This window comes from Homarus americanus, unplaced genomic scaffold, assembly GCF_018991925.1.
Source record: "Homarus americanus isolate GMGI-L3 unplaced genomic scaffold, GMGI_Hamer_2.0 scaffold19065, whole genome shotgun sequence".
NCBI lineage: Eukaryota > Metazoa > Arthropoda > Malacostraca > Decapoda > Nephropidae > Homarus > Homarus americanus.
The window spans coordinates 1114769-1135602 of record NW_024757463.1 but is presented as its reverse complement, the minus strand read 5'-3'; the positions used below and the strand labels follow the sequence as shown (position 1 = coordinate 1135602).

The following is a 20834-nucleotide window of genomic DNA, read 5'->3' as shown; positions in this document are numbered from 1 at the left end:
GACAGTCTTGGTCTGTCCTTCACTGTCGACAAGAGTATTGAAGTAGTTACGTTGGTTGGTGATACAGAGATGAACCATTAGCTCTGAGGGTGCAGTACCAGGCCGGTCTCAGTCAGGCCAAGTTATTCTATTTCATGTTTTCTTGGGCCTTTATATGTTAGGGGAGTCCCTCCATGACCCTTGTGTCACTAGAAGGATGATCCCCATCTTTTTTGTTTCTAGTTTTTATTGTGGGTTTTTATCAGTTTTGGTAATATTGGATATTTTTGTTATTTCTCCTTTATTTCTGTATATATTTCTATTTTTCTTTATTTATTTAGTTTAATTTATATTTGCTAATTACTAGTTAAAATTATTTAAATACATTTATAAGCATTTAATATTTAAGAGAGAGTCACTTTGGTAAGGGAAACTATGTCATGTCCTGTAAGTTTATTTTACTCTCTCCTCTTGGTCACAGATCGTCTTGTTACTTCACACTCTAGTGCCTCTTGAGTTATTCTAAAGGTATAAACTATATTTACTGTGTTATTACCGTACATATGGTGGTCCTCAGTCCACATTCCTGCCACTAGGGTCCAGGTACAGGGTGTATTAATATACCTTCTCAGTGGAAACTTTTCTTTTTTTAAAGACACTGTACTGTACGTCGCCGCTCTTCAGTGACTACATTGTAGTGGAATTCTCCCCTACAAACGCTGTTTGTCGCTGAGTAGCCGACCCCACGAATTCCCCAGTGTATGTCTCGTGGTCTGGGTCAACCAGCGGCGCCATACACCACGGAGCGGGGGTCAACTACTAAGCCACGCCAATCCCCGCTATTTAAGACCTGACCTCGTGGTGACCTGTCTCTTTCTACCTACACCAACCAGCCAGCAACACCTCCTCCTCCACCGCTGCCTGGCGGTCCTCGCTCCCGCCGGCGAGCATGGCGACCCACAGGCTGGTCCTCCTCTGAGCATCCTCACCAACCAGCTCTCTCTACATCACGCTTGTAACCATGCTGCCTTCCCAGCACCAAGCTGCACTGTACATCCAATACAACATGTATACAGAGAGCACATTGTGAGTTTCCTTTCTCCACCCCATCCTGAGTGTGAACCAAACATCCTGTACCCCACACCGTCACAACACTCTCTGGTAAAAGTTCCAAGAGTTCACAACACACACACACACACACACACACACACACACGGTTAAGAGAGAAACAAATGCATAAACTAACTATTTTTATTTTTCTTATATTGTGAACTTACACAGAACTCAACTTATCTTCAGAAACAATATACCAGTACCACTTTTATCATAGAAAACAACAAACTACTATCATCGAAAAAGAGGAAACTTATCATGGAAAATGACGAACTTCTATCATCGAAAAAGAGGAAACTTGTATCATAGAAAATGGGAATTGTTATAGAAAATGGGAATCCTTATATATAATGCTTTACACATTCCTCTAATGCTCCACACACTCTACACACAACACTGCTTAAGAATCTTCGTTCCTCACTATCCTATACAAACCCCTTGACATGACAAACTAGACCCCTTGACATGACAAATTAAACCTACAGTACTTAATCCAAATATATTTAACAAATTAACATGGGCACACAAATTTAACATTATTATTATGTTAATTAGACAAGCTATTTATCTCCTGCTAACATATACAAGAATCCTTATTAAGTAGTACTGTATTGTAATCTAGGTAAACTGAATATATTATTGTATGTGATGAAATAAAAGTTGACAAAAATAGTAAAATATCTGTTCTCTGAGAAGTAATTTTTATAAGAATGTCACCAATGATTGTACAATTTGATACCAAGACCATCAACAATTTGTACCAATTACTTGTGTGTGATTGTACGATTTTAAATATCATGAACAATTTTATATCTTACCAGAGTGATTGTACGATTTTATACCAAGACCATCAACAATTTGTACCAACGTGTGTATCCTTGACTTTAGTCCAAAACTGAGGACACCTTCAATCACGGGGACATGTACTTTAGGACATGTACTCTAGGACATGTACTCTAACTGCTCATTCCTTAACTTATATAAAATACAGACAAACTAACAAATTTTCCCTAAAACACCACAAATACACATTATTTATGATATATCGATAAAATTCCTTGATATACGATTTGATCTATAAGAGTTACAAACCAAAATCCTCAGACACTTGGCAGTAAAGTTTATCTGGGATTTACGTATCCAACGGAGCTTAATTGGAACGGAATTTTAGTGTTGGCTTTCTCTGATTATTCTTCTAGTCTTGTAATAGTCAGTGAGAGCCAATATAGTACACAAGCCTGAAATAAATACCAGATATCGTCAAGTGTTCAGGGCATTTTGACTGTAACCTTGTATCTAGTGGTCGTGTTTTTTTATGAAACAATTAGTGGCCAAGCTACAAAAAATACAGGAACTTATAGTACATAATACATAACTATTTTGTATTGCTGTAATAATAGTTAAGGTCTAAATTCAATTCTAGTTCTGCGTAGTTCAGATACAATGACCAAAAACGACAACAATTTACACAGAAATCATACCGAAAAACCTCCATCAAATAAATAAATAAAAAATTCTCCTTAAGATATAAATATATACTTTTTTTATTAATCGTCTTTTAATATTCCTTACGGTATATATTACATTTGTGCGTTAATCACCAAAATAATTATACAGTAAGATGATGCTCCATTATTTGAGTTGCGTCGAGATAAATTCTGAAGTGGTTTAAATACTCAGTCATATGGCTTAAAGTGGTTTAAATACTCAGTCATATGGCTTAAAGTGGTTTAAATACTCAGTCACATGGCTTAAAGTGGTTTAAATACTCAGTCATATGGCTTAAAGTGGTTTAAATACTCAGTCATATGGCTTAAAGTGGTTTAAATACTCAGTCACATGGCTTAAAGTGGTTTAAATACTCAGTCACATGGCTTAAAGTGGTTTAAATACTCAGTCATATGGCTTAAAGTGGTTTAAATACTCAGTCACTGGCTTAAAGTGGTTTAAATACTCAGTCACATGGCTTAAAGTGGTTTAAATACTCAGTCATATGGCTTAAAGTGGTTTAAATACTCAGTCATATGGCTTAAAGTGGTTTAAATACTCAGTCATATGGCTTAAAGTGGTTTAAATACTCAGTCATATGGCTTAAAGTGGTTTAAATACTCAGTCACATGGCTTAAAGTGGTTTAAATACTCAGTCATATGGCTTATACTGTTTTATTGAGATCAGTGGCGGAGTTTAGATCTCGAGAGACTATTTGTAATTTTAGTCTCGTGGATCACCTGAACATTAACCACCCTCCCCTCCAGATAGTTTCAGGGTAGTTAACTTTCAGGATAATCTAGCTGGGGGGGGGGGAGGGGGAGGACTTCAGAGGAGCACTTCGGGGGGGGAGCTAATCATTAGGTGGTCCAATAGGGCTAAAACTGCAAATCAAATGGCCTCGTTCATCATCAAATCGCGGCCTGAACTACGCCACTGTTTAATACTGCGTAACGATGAACTAACTACCCACTACTAACAACAATCCACAATGGAACAACGACGACGACAACACTTCAATGCACTAAACCGCCTATAACGTCTACAATTAAGTAACCCTGCGAGATTCAAGCGTCTGTTTTTAAGTACGTACAATTAATCGCTTTAATCTAATCGTCGGCGACTCTCTAACTGGAACACGTACGAGGAAGCAACGCCACTCACCGCCCCACTCAGTCGTTTTTTGCGGTACAAGAGACCTTCGGTATTGCACACATACGGTTTAGTTCTGTGCTGCAACAGTGTGCGGCCTACAGGGATAGGTTTGTCTTCAGGGGAATTTGGGCAAACTTAATCTAAACTAATCTAACCCAACTTAACCTATTCTAATCTTAACTACCCCAACTTAACCCAATCTAACTATATGACAGCAAATCACCCGGAGAATTCTCATATTACACGTTCCGAAGCACTGGCCATATTGTAGAACGCAGTCGATAGTGTAAATACAAACCTCACACTTGAGACTATGGTGTAAATATCACCTCATACCGCATACCATAGCACCAACTAACGCCTACCTCTTCCGAGACCTTTATGTAAGGTCGCTAGTTTCTGGAAGACAAAATTATATTGTCCACATATCAGGGCAGGCAGCCAATATAATACTACTAACGCATTTCACGTCTTAACGACCCTAAACAAAACAACGATGAATTATGAGGGGGAGTAATGAGCTTCAGTGAGTCTTGTCGTGTTGCGTCGGGCGTGAGTCAGAGGCGGTGTCGCGATGGTGTCAAATATCTAAACACTGTATTGAATGTGTCGAACAATAGAATACTCATGTTGTCTCAGAAGTCATGTCAGGTCAGTGTGTGGATAATGCTGTAGTTATATTTCAATGACTAGTTAATGTAACACAGTCAGGTCAAGTCAGGTCATTGTGAGGATAATAGTAATGTTACAATGACTAGTTAATGTAACACAGTCAGGTCAAGTCAGGTCATTGTGAGGATAATAGTGATGTTACAATGACTAGTAGATGTCACACATTTTAAGGTCAGGTCAGGTCAGGTCGATGAAGGCGAGACACAATGAACGATACCTGTACAACACACACAAAATTAAATAGTCCAGTACGTGACTTGGACGCGAATTATCTCGTAAACTTTGGTAATGAGATCATATGGTGTTCCTTAAAATAATCATCATCCATATTGCCGAAGAATATAATAGAGCCTTCACCAGCCTGCTAGTGAACTAAGGCGTGATAATTACAATGGAGTTATCGTAGGAATTATACACATGCTCTCTGATGCCACATAGAGCAATTATTAGTTTCTAAGGTGATTATCAGGGGGCCGAGGAGGTTGGATTATCGTCGTGAAGATTTATCCTAATTTCACGATTCGGATTATTTGAGGAGTCGATATCCATCCCGGATTATTTTACCTGTAGATTAATCACCTTGTGAGTATTTATAAGGGTATGTTAGGATAAGAAAGGATGGATTAAGTTAGTGTTAGGGTAGGATAGGTTAGGATAGGTCTAACCATTAGGGTGGTTTTAATCTTTAGGTTGATATAATCCAGAGTGGATATTCCCCAGGCAGTCCCAGGATTCCGAAAAAGGATTTACGAAGAATGTGTTTTTAATTGTTTTTACGTCTAATGAAAAACAAAGTCCTGATTCTTGTTGTGAGCGGAACACTGAGCACGTGGGGGTGGGGGGATGGGTGGGGTAGGGGATTAGACCAGGACGACGGCTAAGGTGAGGAGTTGTATATTACCGATGGTGGAGGTTTCATCCCAAGGTTCCGAGATGATGCGGAGGTTTTTTTTTTTCTTCACCGAGGTAACTGGTTGGATGGCATTCTGTACATCCGAGCACTTGTAGTAGTTATTCCGTGGGGGGTCTAAATTACGGTCAATTTTTCCATCTAACGGGTCATAGGGGAGGGGGGGGGAGGGGCCGTAGAATGAGGTGTGTTTTATGTAACAGTTCCATCTAATGAAGACTATCTATCTGACAGGTCAAGGTCACACGAACCAGACGAGAAGCTTCGCCCCTAACTACACATCCCGGCGGTCTTCCTGCACATCTCTACCCTGTCCAGAAGACACCTTACGCATCTTTCTCCTCTGTAAATGATCTCGCAACTTCCTGATCTGTCTGACGGTGTCGTAGACCTTGGGACAGTTCTGCTGGGAGGCCACGTCGACTATAGAGCCATCGCCGGGGTGAAGCGGCGCCCCACTGCTGAATTTGTTCCAGAGGTGGATGCCTATGGTATCTGGTGGCCATCTCCAGGAGTTACTACCACTGGGGGCGAACAGTTCCTCCCACCGCTTCCAGTGTAAGGGGTAGAAGGTGGAGGGAGCTGTAGGGGGGAGTGTTACCTTAAGATTACATGTTTAAAATTATTTAACCTGTGGATTAAACTTAACCTAATGCTAACCTAACCTGACATTAACATACTAATCTAACTTACTGCTAATCTAACCTAACCTGATGATAAAGACATCTCAGTAAAGAAGCAATACTCACCAACCATTACCAGATCTTTACACTGATGCACGTCTGATATATTCTGCATGTTACACGCCTTCCTCACTACCCTCTGGAACACGCCTGGACCATTGTGCCCCCAGACGTTACCTTGGAAGTGTTCGGTCAATTCCCTGATAGCTTCATCGCAAATCCAATGGTCTTTGGGAATCCTGCGGGACGGAATATGGCATTGGTCAAACTGGAGATGTTTTGTGAGATGTGGCAAGGCTGTGGGAGGATTAACCAGTCTCCTTACTCTGGTTAGTTTTGTGGGGTTCATTTGGGCCATTCAGGGGGGGTTTATTGCTGTGTAAATAAGCACAGCGTTGCCACATCTTACAAAATATGCCAATCAGTGTATTAAATATATAGACAATTCAGGTATACAGTTCACCATGTATCTAGACAACTCAGGTATACAGTTCACCATGTATCTAGACAACTCAGGTATACAGTTCACCATGTATCTAGACAACTCAGGTATACAGTTCACCATGTATCTAGACAATTCAGGTATACAGTTCACCATGTATCTAGACAACTCAGGTATACAGTTCACCATGTATCTAGACAATTCAGGTATACAGTTCACCATGTATCTAGACAATCAGGTATACAGTTCACCATGTATCTAGACAATTCAGGTATACAGTTCACCATGTATCTAGACAATTCAGGTATACAGTTCACCATGTATCTAGACAATTCAGGTATACAGTTCACCATGTATCTAGACAATTCAGGTATACAGTTCACCATGTATCTAGACAATCAGGTATACAGTTCACCATGTATCTAGACAATTCAGGTATACAGTTCACCATGTATCTAGACAATTCAGGTATACAGTTCACCATGTATCTAGACAATTCAGGTATACAGTTCACCATGTATCTAGACAATTCAGGTATACAGTTCACCATGTATCTAGACAATTCAGGTATACAGTTCACCATGTATCTAGACAATTCAGGTATATATTTCAAACAAACTTCAAACTTATGGGAAATTTACCAAATATCAATCGATCGTCACACACCCTAAACTGACCAACAGACTCACTTAAAGGCACCGTTTGATAGTTGATCCCAGCGTTCTCGGCCAATCCAAGACTCGGTGTTCGGCAGAGGGGCGACTATCCACATATCCATGTCTAGATATGTCCCGCCCACTGAGCACACCACGCCTAGCCTCAACGCGTCTGATAGGTTGATACCTGCCCATTCTGAGGATAGGGTTAGGTTAGTGTTATTGTTTGGGGGGCTGGTTGGGTTAGGTTAGGTTTGGTTGGGTTTGGTTAGGTTTGGTTGGGTTAGGTTGAGTTAGGTTGGGTTTGGTTGGGTTTGGTTAGGTTAAATACATAAATATGACGACTTCATGACTCTTCCCACGCCTTCACCCACCCACCCCACCCACTCCATCCCACTTACCACTTCGTGCCCATTCCATTCCGCGTAGCCACTTGCTCAGCCGTCCACTTCCCTCCAGGGCGTCATCCACATCGAGCGTTGAGATGTGTATGTTGCTGTAGGTCGTGAGGGTGTGGATGATGGCATCCGTCCCACTTACATGGCTGGATGTGAGAGCCAGGTGAACTTGGTGATCCGGATGATGGATAGCCACACTTTCCAACGCACACGCCTGTAGTTAAGTGTTCAGTTTAGAGTTGGATTTAAGTGGACAGTCGTAATTTAAGTGGACAGTCGTAATTTAAGTGGACAGTAAGGAATTAAGTGGACAGTAAGGAATTAAGTGGACAGTCGTAATTTAAGTGGACAGTAAGGATTTAAGTGGACAGTCGTAATTTAAGTGGACAGTAAGGAATTAAGTAGACAGTCGTAATTTAAGTGGACAGTAAGGAATTAAGTGGACAGTAAGGAATTAAGTAGACAGTCGTAATTTAAGTGGACAGTAAGGAATTTAGTGGAGAGTAAGGAATTAAGTAGACAGTCTATAATTTAGTGGACAGTAAGGAATTGACAGACAGACAGAGAATCCTCTACCTATTTGCTTACCTCTGAACCCTCCCTGACCCACACCTCTGAACCCACCCTGACCCACACCTCTGAACCCACCCAGACCCACACCTCTGAACCCTCCCTGACCCACGCCTCTGAACCCTCCCTGACCCACACCCTGAACCCTCCCTGACCCACACCCTCTGAACCCTCCCTGACCCACACCTCTGAACCTCCTGACCCACACCTCTGAACCCTCCCTGACCCACACCTCTGAACCCTCCCCTGACCCACACCTCTGAACCCTCCCCTGACCCACACACCTCTGAACCCTCCCGGACCCACACCTCTGAACCTCCTGACCCACACCTCTGAACCCTCCCTGACCCACACCTCTGAACCCTCCTGACCCACACCTCTGAACCCTCCCTGACCCACACCTCTGAACCTCCCCTGACCCACACCTCTGAACCTCCTGACCCACACCTCTGAACCCTCCCGACCCACACCTCTGAACCTCCCCTGACCCACACCTCTGAACCCTCCTGACCCACACCTCCAGGGAACGTGAAGGAAGGAAGGAAGGGAGGAATGGGGATAAAGAGAGGGGAGGAGGAGGAGGAGAAGGAGGAGGAGGAGGAGGAGGAGGAGGAAGAAGAGGAGGAGGAGGAGAAGAGGAGGAGGAGGAGGAGGAGGGAGGAGGAGGGAGGAGGAGGGAAGAAGAGGAGGAGGAGAAGAGGAGGAGGAGGAGGGAGGAGGAGGAGGAGGAGGAGGAGGAGGAGGAGGAGGAGGAAGAAGAGGAGGAGGAGAGAGATAAAATCAATACTTAGTAACAGTGTCCAGAGAGAGAGAGAGAGAGAGAGAGAGAGTTAACCAGTCTGTCTTTCTATCAACATCTAAATACACAACCAACCAACCAACCAACCAACCAACCAACCAACCAGCCAACCAACCAGCCAACCAACCAGCCAACCAACCAGCCAACCAGCCAACCAACCAGCCAACCAACCAACCAACCAACGCCAACCAACCAACCAACCAGCCAACCAACCAACCAACCAACCAACCAACCCCAACAACCAGCAACCAACCAACCAACCAGCCAACCAACCAACCAACCAACCAACCAGCCAACCAACCAACCAGCAACCAACCAACCAACCAGCCAACCAACCAACCAACCAACCAACACCAACCAACCAGCCAACCAACCAACCAGCCAACCAACCAACCAACAACCAAACCAACCAACAACAACCAACCAACCAGCCCCCAGCCAGCCAGCCAACCAACCAACCAACCAACCAGCAACCAACCAGCCAACCAGCCAACAACCAGCCAACAACCAACCAGCCAACCAACCATCCAACCAACCAACCAACCAACCAGCCAACCAACCAACCAACCAACCAACCAACCAACCAGCAACCAACCAACCAGTCAACCAGCCAACCAGTCAACCAACCAACCAACCAACCAACCAACCAACCAACCAACCAACAACCAGCCAACAAGCCAACCAACCAACCATCCAACCAACCAACCAACCAACCAACCAACCAACCAGCCAACCAGCCAACCAACCAACCAACCAACCAACCAACCAACCAACCAACCAACCAACCAGTCAACCAGCCAACCAGTCAACCAACCAACCAGCCAACCAACCAACCAGCCAACCAACCAACCAACCATCCCCACCTACCATCTTAGCATTGAGAGCAGAAGCACATGTCGTCTCCAAGAAGAAAACATTTTTATCTGACGGTGTAGCGGTAAACTTGGGTAACCTGACGGGGAAAGGTGGAGTACTGGTGTGTGGGGTACAGGTGGCAGATCTCCAGCCCCCTCCTTCGACTCCCATCACCACATCAATAGCGAAATGGTCTTCATAATCTGCCACGACTGCTGGAAGACTCGGGGGCAGTCGACCAGCTGAGGGGGTGAGAAGTTTGTTTATGTCCAGGGTCTGTTGTTAAACCTCCATATAATGAACTATATGGGGATGAAAGGCCATTATATCGAGGGTCTGTTGTTAAACCTCCATATAATGAACTATATGGGGATGAAAGGCCATTATATCGAGGGTCTGTTGTTAAACCTCCATATAATGAACTATATGGGGATGAAAGGCCATTATATCGAGGGTCTGTTGTTAAACCTCTATATAATGAACTATATGGGGATGAAAGGCCATTATATCGAGGGTCTGTTGTTAAACCTCCATATAATGAACTATATGGGGATGAAAGGCCACAGGTCGAGGGTCTGTTAAACCCATATAAATGAACTATAGATGAAAGGCCATTATACGAGGGTCTGTTGTTAACCTCCATATAATGAACTATATGAGATGAAAGGCCATTATATCGAGTTGTTGTGAAACCTCCATATAATGAACTATATGGGGATGAAAATAATATATCGAGGGTCTGTTGTTAAACCTCCATATAATGAACTATATGGGGATGAAAGGCCATTATATCGAGGGTCTGTTGTTAAACCTCCATATAATGAACTATATGGAGATGAAAGGCCATTATATCGAGGGTCTGTTGTTAAACCTCCATATAATGAACTATATGGGGATGAAAGGCCATTATATCGAGGGTCTGTTGTTAAACCTCCATATAATGAACTATATGGAGATGAAAGGCCATTATATCGAGGGTCTGTTGTTAAACCTCCATATAATGAACTATATGGAGATAAAGTCCATTATATCGAGGGTTCACTTACAGATACTTAACACTAAAATCAAAATGAGTTACTTACAAAATTTACTTAAACAAAACACATAATTTAAGTAACTGAGTGTTACTTGGAGGGACAAATTTGCTACTTAACGCATAATTAAGTAACTAAGGAACGTTACTTACAAAGACACTTAAAACCTGCTACTTAACACACCATTAAGTAACTAAGGAACGTTACTTACAAAGACACTTAAAACCTGCTACTTAACACACCATTAAGTAACTAAGGAACGTTACTTACGAAGACACTTAAAACCTGCTACTTAACACACCATTAAGTAACTAAGGAACGTTACTTACGAAGACACTTAAAACCTGCTACTTTAATAATTTCATTAAGTAACTAAGAGATGTTACTACGAAGACAATTAAAAACCTACATTTAACACACCATTAAGTAACTAAGGAACGTTATTTCATAAAGACACTTAAAACCTGCTACTTAACACACCATTAAGTAACTAAGGAACGTTACTTACGAAGACACTTAAAACCTGCTACTTAACACACCATTAAGTAACTAAGGAACGTTACTTACGAAGACACTTAAAACCTGCTACTTAACACACCATTAAGTAACTAAGAGACGTTACTTACGAAGACACTTAAAACCTGCTACTTAACACACCATTAAGTAACTAAGAGACGTTACTTACGAAGACACTTAAAACCTGCTACTTAACACACCATTAAGTAACTAAGAGACGTTACTTACCAACAAGTAACTTGATGAACAGTAGCAGCACCAACACGCCCACCATCACGCCGCCCATCATGGTTCGTGAGGACGCCCACGCCCGCATCATGGTGAAAAACGTCATCCCACGCCCGCACCGCCCACCGCTGCACTCCAACCCCGCCCGCTGACCTGCCTGTGGGCGTGTGAGTGGTTAGTGGGCGTGTTTTATATACACACACACACACACACACACACACACACACACACACACACACACACACACCTGCATCAACTGCCTTACCACACGTGTGCAGATAAATATACGCACATCTGTACATTTAGACAGGTGTACACGACAGAACTTTATGTATACCTGACAGCTGAGAGAGAGAGAGAGAGAGAGAGAGAGAGAGAGAGAGAGAGAGAGAGAGAGAGAGAGAGAGAGAGAGAGAGAGAGAGAGAGAGAGAGAGAGAGAGAGAGAGAGAGAGAGAGAGAGAGAGAGAGAGAGAGAGAGAGAGAGAGAGAGAGAGAGAGACAGAGAGAGAGAGACAGAGAGAGAGAGACAGAGAGAGAGACAGACCTACCGTACACCAGTAACAGTGCCGTAATACCAAGATAGGTCTTGTTCGGGTCATCTGTTGCCTCTGTGACCTTTTGTGGGGTCAGGTCACCACGCCAAGGTCACCTCAACACGTCAGCAACATGTTAGGTCAGGTTGGGTTAGATTAGGTTAGGTTATGACGTTTCCTTGGGTAACGTCGTGTTTGTCCTGAGCTGTGATTGGTTCCCTTTCAGGCCATGGCGGTCTCTGATTGGCTGTCCTCCGTACAGTGGTGGGCTGTGATTGGTTGATTGCAATGGTCACTGTATGGTTGGGGTCAGGATGATGGTGATCTGTGATTGGCTGTCCTCCAAGCAACGGGAGTCCGCAATTGGCTGTCGTCTAGGCAATGATGTGCTGTGATTGGCTGGCATCCAAACCATTGAAATAACTTGCAATAACATTAACATTAACAATTATTTCTTCACAAATTATAAATAATCTTAACAAACACTTAAGTCAATAACATTTCACTTAAGTTCGTATCTCGAGTCATTGTCCTAAGTGATTGTCATGACCCCGCGTCCTCCCTCTTGGCTCATAGTGACGTCATTGTTTCCTTGGTCCAACTGAGCATTCACAACCTGAGAAAAAAAATTATTATTATTATTATCATCATTATTATTATTATTATCATTATTATTATTGTTGTTATTATTATTATCGTTATTATTTATTATTATTGTTATTTTAAAACATTGTGGATGATAAAAAAAAAACCCACACTTGAACGTCGAAATGATAATAAACAAACAATGAATGCGGATTAAGAATGCGGATTTTTACACATTTAAATGGAAGATAAATCAGGGGAGGAAGTGCTTAGAAATGAAGGGAGGGAAGGAGGGAGAGAGGGAGGGAGAGAGGGTGAGAGGGAGGGAAAGAGGATAGTGACGCATTTTTGTAACATCCGCTCTCTCTCTCTCTCTCTGTCCACCCCAGTCAGAGCTCAGTACCTCGTCAGTATTCATGCGAGTCGTCGAATTTTAACACAACTGTTACCATTTTTTTTTTACTTTTATCTTCTTCACCACTGATCGGTTCGTTAGCCGCTTGGACGATCGGTCACGTCTCTGTTGGCATGTACTGGCTCTCTGTTACACACTGTTGGCAAGTACTGGCTCTGTTACACACTGTTGGCAAGTACTGGCTCTCTGTTACACACTGTTGGCAAGTACTGGCTCTGTTACACACTGTTGGCAAGTACTGGCTCTCTGTTACACACTGTTGGCATGTACTGCTCTCTCTGTTACACACTGTTGGCAAGTACTGGCTCTCTCTGTTACACACTGTTGGCATGTACTGCCTCTGTTACCATGTTGGCATGTACTGCCTCTGTTACACACTGTTGGCAAGTACTGGCTCTCTGTTACACACTGTTGGCATGTACTGGCTCTCTGTTACACACTGTTGGCAAGTACTGGCTCTGTTACACACTGTTGGCAAGTACTGGCTCTCTGTTACACACTGTTGGCATGTACTGGCTCTCTGTTACACACTGTTGGCATGTACTGGCTCTCTGTTACACACTGTTGGCAAGTACTGGCCTCTGTTACACACTGTTGGGAACTGGCTCCTGTTCACACTGTTGCGAACTGGCTCTGTTACACACTGTTGGCAAGTACTGGCCTGTTACTGGGAGTACTGGCCTCTGTTACACACTGTTGGCAGTACTGGCATGTACTGGCCTCTGTTGCCCACTGTTGGCACTGGGTATCTGGCCTCTGTTACACCGCTGGCATAGTACTGGCTCTCTGTTACACACTGGCGTACTGGCTCTCTGTTACACACTGGCAAGTACTAGGCATGTACTGGCTCGCTGCACACTGTTGGCACTGGGCATGTACTGGCCTCTGTTGTTACAACTGCTGGCAAGTATTGGGTACTGGCTCTCTGTTACACACTGTTGGCATGTACTGGCCTCTGTTATTGGCATGTACTGGCCCTGGTTACACTGTTGGCAAGCATGGCCCTCTGTTACACACTGTTGGCGCATTGGCTCTCTGTTACACACTGTTGGCAAGTATCTTCTGTTACACACTGTTGGCAAGTACTGGGTATGTACTGCTCTCTGTTACACACTGTTGGCGGGATTGCATGTACTGGCTCTCTGTTACACACTGTTGGGCACTACCTCGTTACTCACTGTTGGCAATGGCTCTGTTACACACTGTTGGAAGTATGGGATGCTGGCTCTCGTTAACTGTTGGCAAGTACTGGGCATGTACTGGCTCTCTGTTACACACTGTTGGCAAGTACTGGGCATGTACTGGCTCTCTGTTACACACTGCAGTGGCATAGTACTTGGCTCTCTGTTACACACTGTTGGCAAGTACTGGGCATGTACTGGCTCTCTGTTACACTTTGAAGTACTGATGTACTGACTCTCTGTTACACACTGTTGGCAAGTACTAGGCATGTACTGGCTCTGTTACACACGTTGGTAGATTGCTGTTTGTTAACTGTTGGCAAGTACTGCATGTCTGACTTCTGTTACACACTGTTGGCATTTAGCTCTGTTATCACTGTTGGCAAGTACTAGAAAATGTACTGGCTCCTGAATGTACCTGAACCTGCTCCAGTGTTGGTCGAACTGGTCTTGAAGAGCTCACACTGGTGCCGTCACAACACTCTCTGGTAGATTGTTCCAACAGTTCACAGCTCACACTCGGTGCCCACAACAATCTCTGGTAGATTGTTCCAACAGCTCACACTGTGCCGTCACAACACTCTCTGGTAGATTGTTCCAACAGTTCACAGCTCACACCCGTGTCACAACACTCTCTGGTAGATTGTTCCAACAGCTCACGTCACACTCGCTGCTAAACACTCTCTGGTAGATTGTTCCAACAGTTCACAGCTCACACTCGGTGCCGTCACAACACTCTCTGGGATTGTTCCAACAGCTCACACTCGGTGCCGTCCACTCTCTGGTAGATGTTCCAACAGTTCACAACTCACACTCGGTGCCGTCACAACACTCTCAGATTGTTCCAACAGTTCGCTCACACAGACTCTTGGCTCAACAGCTTACACTCGGTGCCGTCACAACACTCTGTAGATTGTTCCAACAGTTCACAACCACACCTGGTGCCGTCACAACACTCTCTGGAGATTGTCCAACAGTTCACAGCTCACACTGGTGCCGTCACAACACTCTCTGGGGATTTGTCCCACAGTTTACAGCTCACACTGGTGCCGTCAACACTCTCTGTAGAGGTTCAACAGTCTACAGCCACACTCTGTCACAACACTCTTAGATTGTTCCAACAGTTCACAGCTCACACTGGTGCCGTCACAACACTCTCTGGTAGAGTGTTCCAACAGTTCACAGCTCACACTGGTGCCGTCACAACACTCTCTGGTAGTGTTCCAACAGTTCTCACAGCTCACACTCGGTGCCGTCAAACACTCTCTGGTGATTGTTCCAAGTTCACAGCTCACACTGGTGCCCACAACACTCTCTGAGATTGTTCAGCAGTTCACACTGGTGCCCTCTGTGATTGTTCCAACAGTTCACAGCTTACACTGTGCCGTCAACACTCTCTGTAGATTGTTCCAACAGTTCACAACTCACACTCGGTGCCGTCACAACACTCTTCTGGTACAATTCACAGTTCACACTCGGTGCCGTAAACACTCTCTGGTAGAGTGTTCCAACAGCTTCAGCTCACACTCGGGCCACAAACACCTCGGTAGATTGTTCCAACAGTTCACAGCTCACACTGCCGTCACAACACCTCTGGTAGTGTTTCAACAGTCACAGCTCACACTGTCACAACACTCTCTAGAGTTCAACAGTTCACAGCTCACACTCAGTGCCAACACTCTCTCTGGTAGATTGTTCCAACAGTTCACAGCTCACACTCGGTGCCGTCACAACACTCTCTGGGATTGTTCCAACAGTTCACAGTTCACACTCGGTGCCGTCACAACACTCTCTGGTAGATTGTTCCAACAGTTCACACACACACACACTTTGTACCGATTAAAATTGTAGTGGATTTCTCCCCTACAAACGCTGTTAGTCGCTGAGTAGCCGACCCCCACCCCCAGTGTATGCCTCGTGGTCTAGGTCAACCAGCGGCGTCACATACCACGGAGCGGGGTCAACTCACTGCCACCAACTTCGTTTAAGACCTGACCTCGTGGTGACCTGTCTTTTCTACCTACACCAACCAGCCAGTAACACCTTCTCCTCCTCTCGCCTGGTGGTCTGCTCCTGCCGGCGAGGGCATGGCGACCCGCTGTGTCCTTTCGAGCACCCTCACCAACCAGCTTCTCATATCTGCTTGTAAATACGCTGCCTTCCCAGCACCAAGCTGCATTGTACATCCAATACAACATGTATACAGAGAGCACATTGTGAGTTTCCTTTCACCATCCCATCCTGAGTGTGAACCAAACATCCTGTACCCCACAAAATCTATACCGGATATCCTAAAACAACTAAACGAACACAGAGTCTAACCTAACCTTACCAATACACAAATTCATTCCTTCTACTTACTATCCAGTCTCCTATCCTGTACTATCCATTCTTCTCTTTACTATCCTCTATCCTTACCAACGTTACCTCCCTGAGACCAGTTACTAAATGTGGTAAAAAAAAATTGTCCCAAATTTTAAGCGATATCGTAACTGATTTCGCTATCCTGCCTCGTCGCTCGTTAGCCCGCTCCGTTCTTATCAATCACCTCGTTACCCGTATGTTAAGGCAGGTGTGGGAGGTGGGTATTTTAACACTGATAAAAAGAGGTCATGTTGCCACTGTTAACTAGCTGTGGACTTCACTAAACGCGGCCCAAACAAACCCAACTTGCCTAAATTGGCTGATTAGTACCAGCTAGCTTAATTGTTTTTCTTAAGGGATCATTAGGTCTCACTACCAGTCACGCACAGATTAACAGAGACCGATTGGTGATCACAATGCGTCATGCGTCTCTTGGGGTAGTGGATAGTCTCAGTTCACCACCCCTCTACTGAAGTACTGAATGTGGATGATGTAGACACCAAATAAGTCAAATTAAATCACCACCAACTCATCACCACGAAGGAGACTCACCACCAGTGCTCAGTTGACTTGACCAACATCACCAACATCAGGAAAAACAGTCAAAACAAACAAACAGACGTCCTGAACTGGTAGCTAAGAGTTTTAGTTGTTTTATTAAAAGGAATGTTTTAATTCTCAAGTCCTTGATTGAGACGCGTTAATGGTGGGGTGTGATGGTGTAGGAACGCTCGCCTCACTAAGGTCACAGCTCAAGGTTGAAGAAGCCACGTCCAGAAAACTGTGAGGGCAAACTTTTTCGGAGTGAGAATTGTGAACTGTTGGAACACCCAGAGAGTGTTGTGACGGCACCGAGTGTGAGTTGTGAACTGTTGGAACAATCTACCAGAGAGTGTTGTGACGGCACCGAGTGTGAGCTGTGAACTGTTGGAACAATCTACCAGAGAGTTTTGTGACGGCACCGAGTGTGAGTTGTGAACTGTTGGAACACCCAGAGAGTGTGACGGCACCGAGGTGTGAGCTGTGAACTGATGGAACAATCTACCAGAGAGTGTTGTGACGGCACCGAGTGTGAGTTGTGAACTGTTGGAACAATCTACCAGAGAGTGTTGTGACGGCACCAAGTGTGAGCTGTGAACTGATGGAACAATCTACCAGAGAGTGTTGTGACGGCACCGAGTGTGAGTTGTGAACTGATGGAACAATCACCAGAGAGTGTTGGACGGCACCGAGTGTGAGTTGTGAACTGTTGAACAATCTACCAGAGAGTGTTGTGACGGCACCGAGTGTGAACTGTGAACTGTTGGAACAATCTACCAGAGAGGTTGACGGCACCGAGTGAGTTGTGAACTGTTGGAACAATCTACCAGAGAGTGTTGTGACGGCACCGATTGAGCTGGAACTGATGGAACAATCTACCAGAGAGTGTTGTGACGGCACCGAGGTGTGAGCTGTGAACTGATGGAACAATCTGCCAGAGAGTTGACGGCACCGAGGTGAGCTCTTCAAGACCAGACTTGACCAACACTGGAGCAGGTTCAGGTACATTCAGGAGCCGTACATGCCTAGTACTTGCCAACAGTGTACAGAGAGTTACATGCCCAGTACTGCCAACAGTGTGTAACAGAGAGCCAGTACATGCCCAGTACTTACCAACAGTGTAAAAGAGAGAGTGGCATGCCCAGTACGCCAACAGTGTATAACAGAGAGCCAGTACATACCCAGTACTTGCCAACAGTGTGAACAGAGAGCCAGTACATACCCAGTACTTGCCAACAGTGAACTGAGAGCCGTAATTAGTACTTGCCAACAGTGTGTAACAGAGAGCCAGTACATGCCCAGTACTTACCAACAGTGTATAACAGAGAGCCAGTACATGCCCAGTACTTGCCAACAGTGTGTAACAGAGAGCCAGTACATGCCCAGTACTTGCCAACAGTGTGTAACAGAGAGCCAGTACATGCCCAGTACTTACCAACAGTGTGTAACAGAGAGCCAGTACATTCCCAGTACTTGCCAACAGTGTGTAACAGAGAGCCAGTACATGCCCAGTACTTGCCAACAGTGTGTAACAGAGAGCCAGTACATGCCCAGTACTTACCAACAGTGTATAACAGAGAGGCAAAGTACACATACCCAGTACTTGACAACAGTGTGTAACAGAGAGCCAGTACTTGCCAACAGTGTGTAACAGAGAGCCAGTACACGCCCAGTACTTGCCAACAGTGTGTAACAGAGAGCCAGTACTTGCCAACAGTGTATAACAGAGAGCCAGTACATGCCCAGTGTGTTAATAAATATAATATCTCCATATGAACTTCGTAACAAAACGCTAAAAATAAAATAACTATTGGCCGAGTGTCTGTAAATATGCGTTAAAGATGGCGGAGTTTGTTTACATGAACCTAGGAGCCGTTGTCCGAATTCCTGAAATATTGGCGACATTCTTAAAATAAAATGCATATATAACCATCCTTCTCAGAGTTAAAACATCCTTCTCAGAGCTAAACCACACCTTCTCAGAGTTAAACCATACCTTCTCAGAGTTAAACCATCCTTCTCAGAGCTAAACCATACCTTCTCAGAGTTAAACCATCCTTCTCAGAGTTAAACCATCCTTCTCAGAGCTAAACCATACTACTCAGAGTTAAACCATCCTTCTCAGAGTTAAACCATCCTTCTCAGAGCTAAACCATCCTTCTCAGAGCTAAACCATCCTTCTCAGAGCTAAACCATACTACTCAGAGTTAAACCATCCTTCTCAGAGTTAAACCATCCTTCTCAGAGTTAAACCATCCTTCTCAGAGCTAAACCATCCTTCTCAGAGTTAAACCATCCTTCTCAGAGTTAAACCATCCTTCTCAGAGCTAAACCATCCTTCTCAGAGTTAAACCATCCTTCTCAGAGCTAAACCATCCTTCTCAGAGTTAAACCATCCTTCTCAGAGCTAAACCATCCTTCTCAGAGTTAAACCATCCTTCTCAGAGTTAAACCATCCTTCTCAGAGTTAAACCATCCTTCTCAGAGTTAAACCATACCTTCTCAGAGTTAAACCATCCTTCTCAGAGTTAAACCATCCTTCTCAGAGTTAAACCATCCTTCTCAGAGTTAAACCATCCTACTCAGAGTTAAACCATCCTTCTCAGAGTTAAACCATCATTTATTTAAGTAGTAAGCAGTGTACATTCAATGTCGAATAAATTTTACGCTAATAAATCTTTCCATTTCACTCTTGATGCACAAAAAATTCCCCCCAAAATATTAAAAATTATGTAATATTATTTTTAATGTTAATACGTGGAGCAATATTATATAAAAATAATATATTTTTAAACGATTTACAGACGTAATTCACGGGTTATACATCAAATATCACTACATAAATCAATTAACCCGTATTTGATTAATCCTTTGGTTTATAGTAGTTTAGAGATGAGGTTTAAATTGATGTTACTTATAAAATGGGGGTGAATAATACTTACTTATGTGATGGTACAGTAGATTATCCAAGAGCTCGTTGATGTACACCCTTCACCCACCACTGCCAGAGCCATACTGAGGAGAGAGGCAACACGCAGCAGACGACAGGAGCAAGTTGACACATTACACCTTGCTATACTAAACACCTCCTGACACCTTCCCACTTATGACACAACTTCTAACTGTGTCATATATCGATAGAGGAAAGATCAATAATGATACTTAATGATAAAAAATATTAAAAACTAAAATAGGAAACGAGAAATAAGGTAAAAATAAAACGTTAAATGGCAGCGGCTTGGCTGGGTGTGAGAGGGTGAGACGGTATGATTCTCGGATTGATCTTTAATGTCAATGTCAAGGTGAATTAAATTGATTTTATCTAATAACACGAACACCTGACCCCAGTTGACCTTATCTGACACTACGGCGGATGACACTATCTAACACTTAACACTTGAATATATTAGATTATATTTAAATTAATAAGGAAAACAGATATAAACAAGGAATGAAGACCTAGACGGTATGAGTCTCGGATGGTAGGTGAATCAAAACAAAACGAATAAATGAATAAATTACAATAAAAATTAATAAATTATAATAGACAAAATAAGAAGATAAATGATAAATAAAAGAAGAACAAGAGATAGAGAAAATGACGATAAGAGCAAAAGTAAACAAAGAAGGATACGATTACAAATAAAAATATACAATGAATAAATGAGAAGAACAAGAAAAATGGATAAATTAAGGAATAAGAGATGGCAGGGTTA

General features: G+C 43.6%; 1 protein-coding gene across 2 annotated transcripts; it reads right to left on the bottom strand.

The window, feature by feature from the left end:
• Positions 1-1216: 1216 nt before the first annotated feature.
• LOC121857490 (lactosylceramide 4-alpha-galactosyltransferase-like) lies at positions 1217-20284 on the bottom strand. Of its 2 annotated transcripts, none has more exons than XM_042353570.1 (8): positions 20061-20284; positions 12049-12649; positions 11500-11656; positions 9734-9963; positions 7501-7711; positions 7133-7295; positions 6068-6240; positions 1217-5900 (listed from the first exon to the last, which is right to left on the bottom strand). In XM_042353570.1, exons 2-8 carry the CDS (start codon positions 12097-12099, stop codon positions 5593-5595), a joined length of 1293 nt encoding a protein of 430 aa, XP_042209504.1. In that variant the 5' UTR covers positions 12100-12649; positions 20061-20284; the 3' UTR covers positions 1217-5592. The 2 variants fall into 2 exon arrangements, with proteins under 2 accessions (XP_042209504.1, XP_042209505.1); XM_042353571.1 differs by having other exon boundaries at positions 12076-12649; positions 20061-20283.
• Between the last annotated feature and the right edge of the window lie 550 nt (positions 20285-20834).

What these genes read in the sequence shown, in the direction of transcription:
- LOC121857490 (XM_042353570.1), bottom strand. Translation starts at nt 12,099, where the DNA reads ATGACCCGAACAAGACCTATCTTGGTATTACGGCACTGTTACTGGTGT. An exon ending in GGCACTGTTACTGGTGTACG is followed by an intron (nt 11,657 to 12,048) that starts GTAGGTCTGTCT and finishes ACACGCCCACAG; the next exon opens with GCAGGTCAGCGGGCGGGGTT. An exon ending in CTATCAAACGGTGCCTTTAA is followed by an intron (nt 6,241 to 7,132) that starts GTGAGTCTGTTG and finishes TCCGTCCCGCAG; the next exon opens with GATTCCCAAAGACCATTGGA.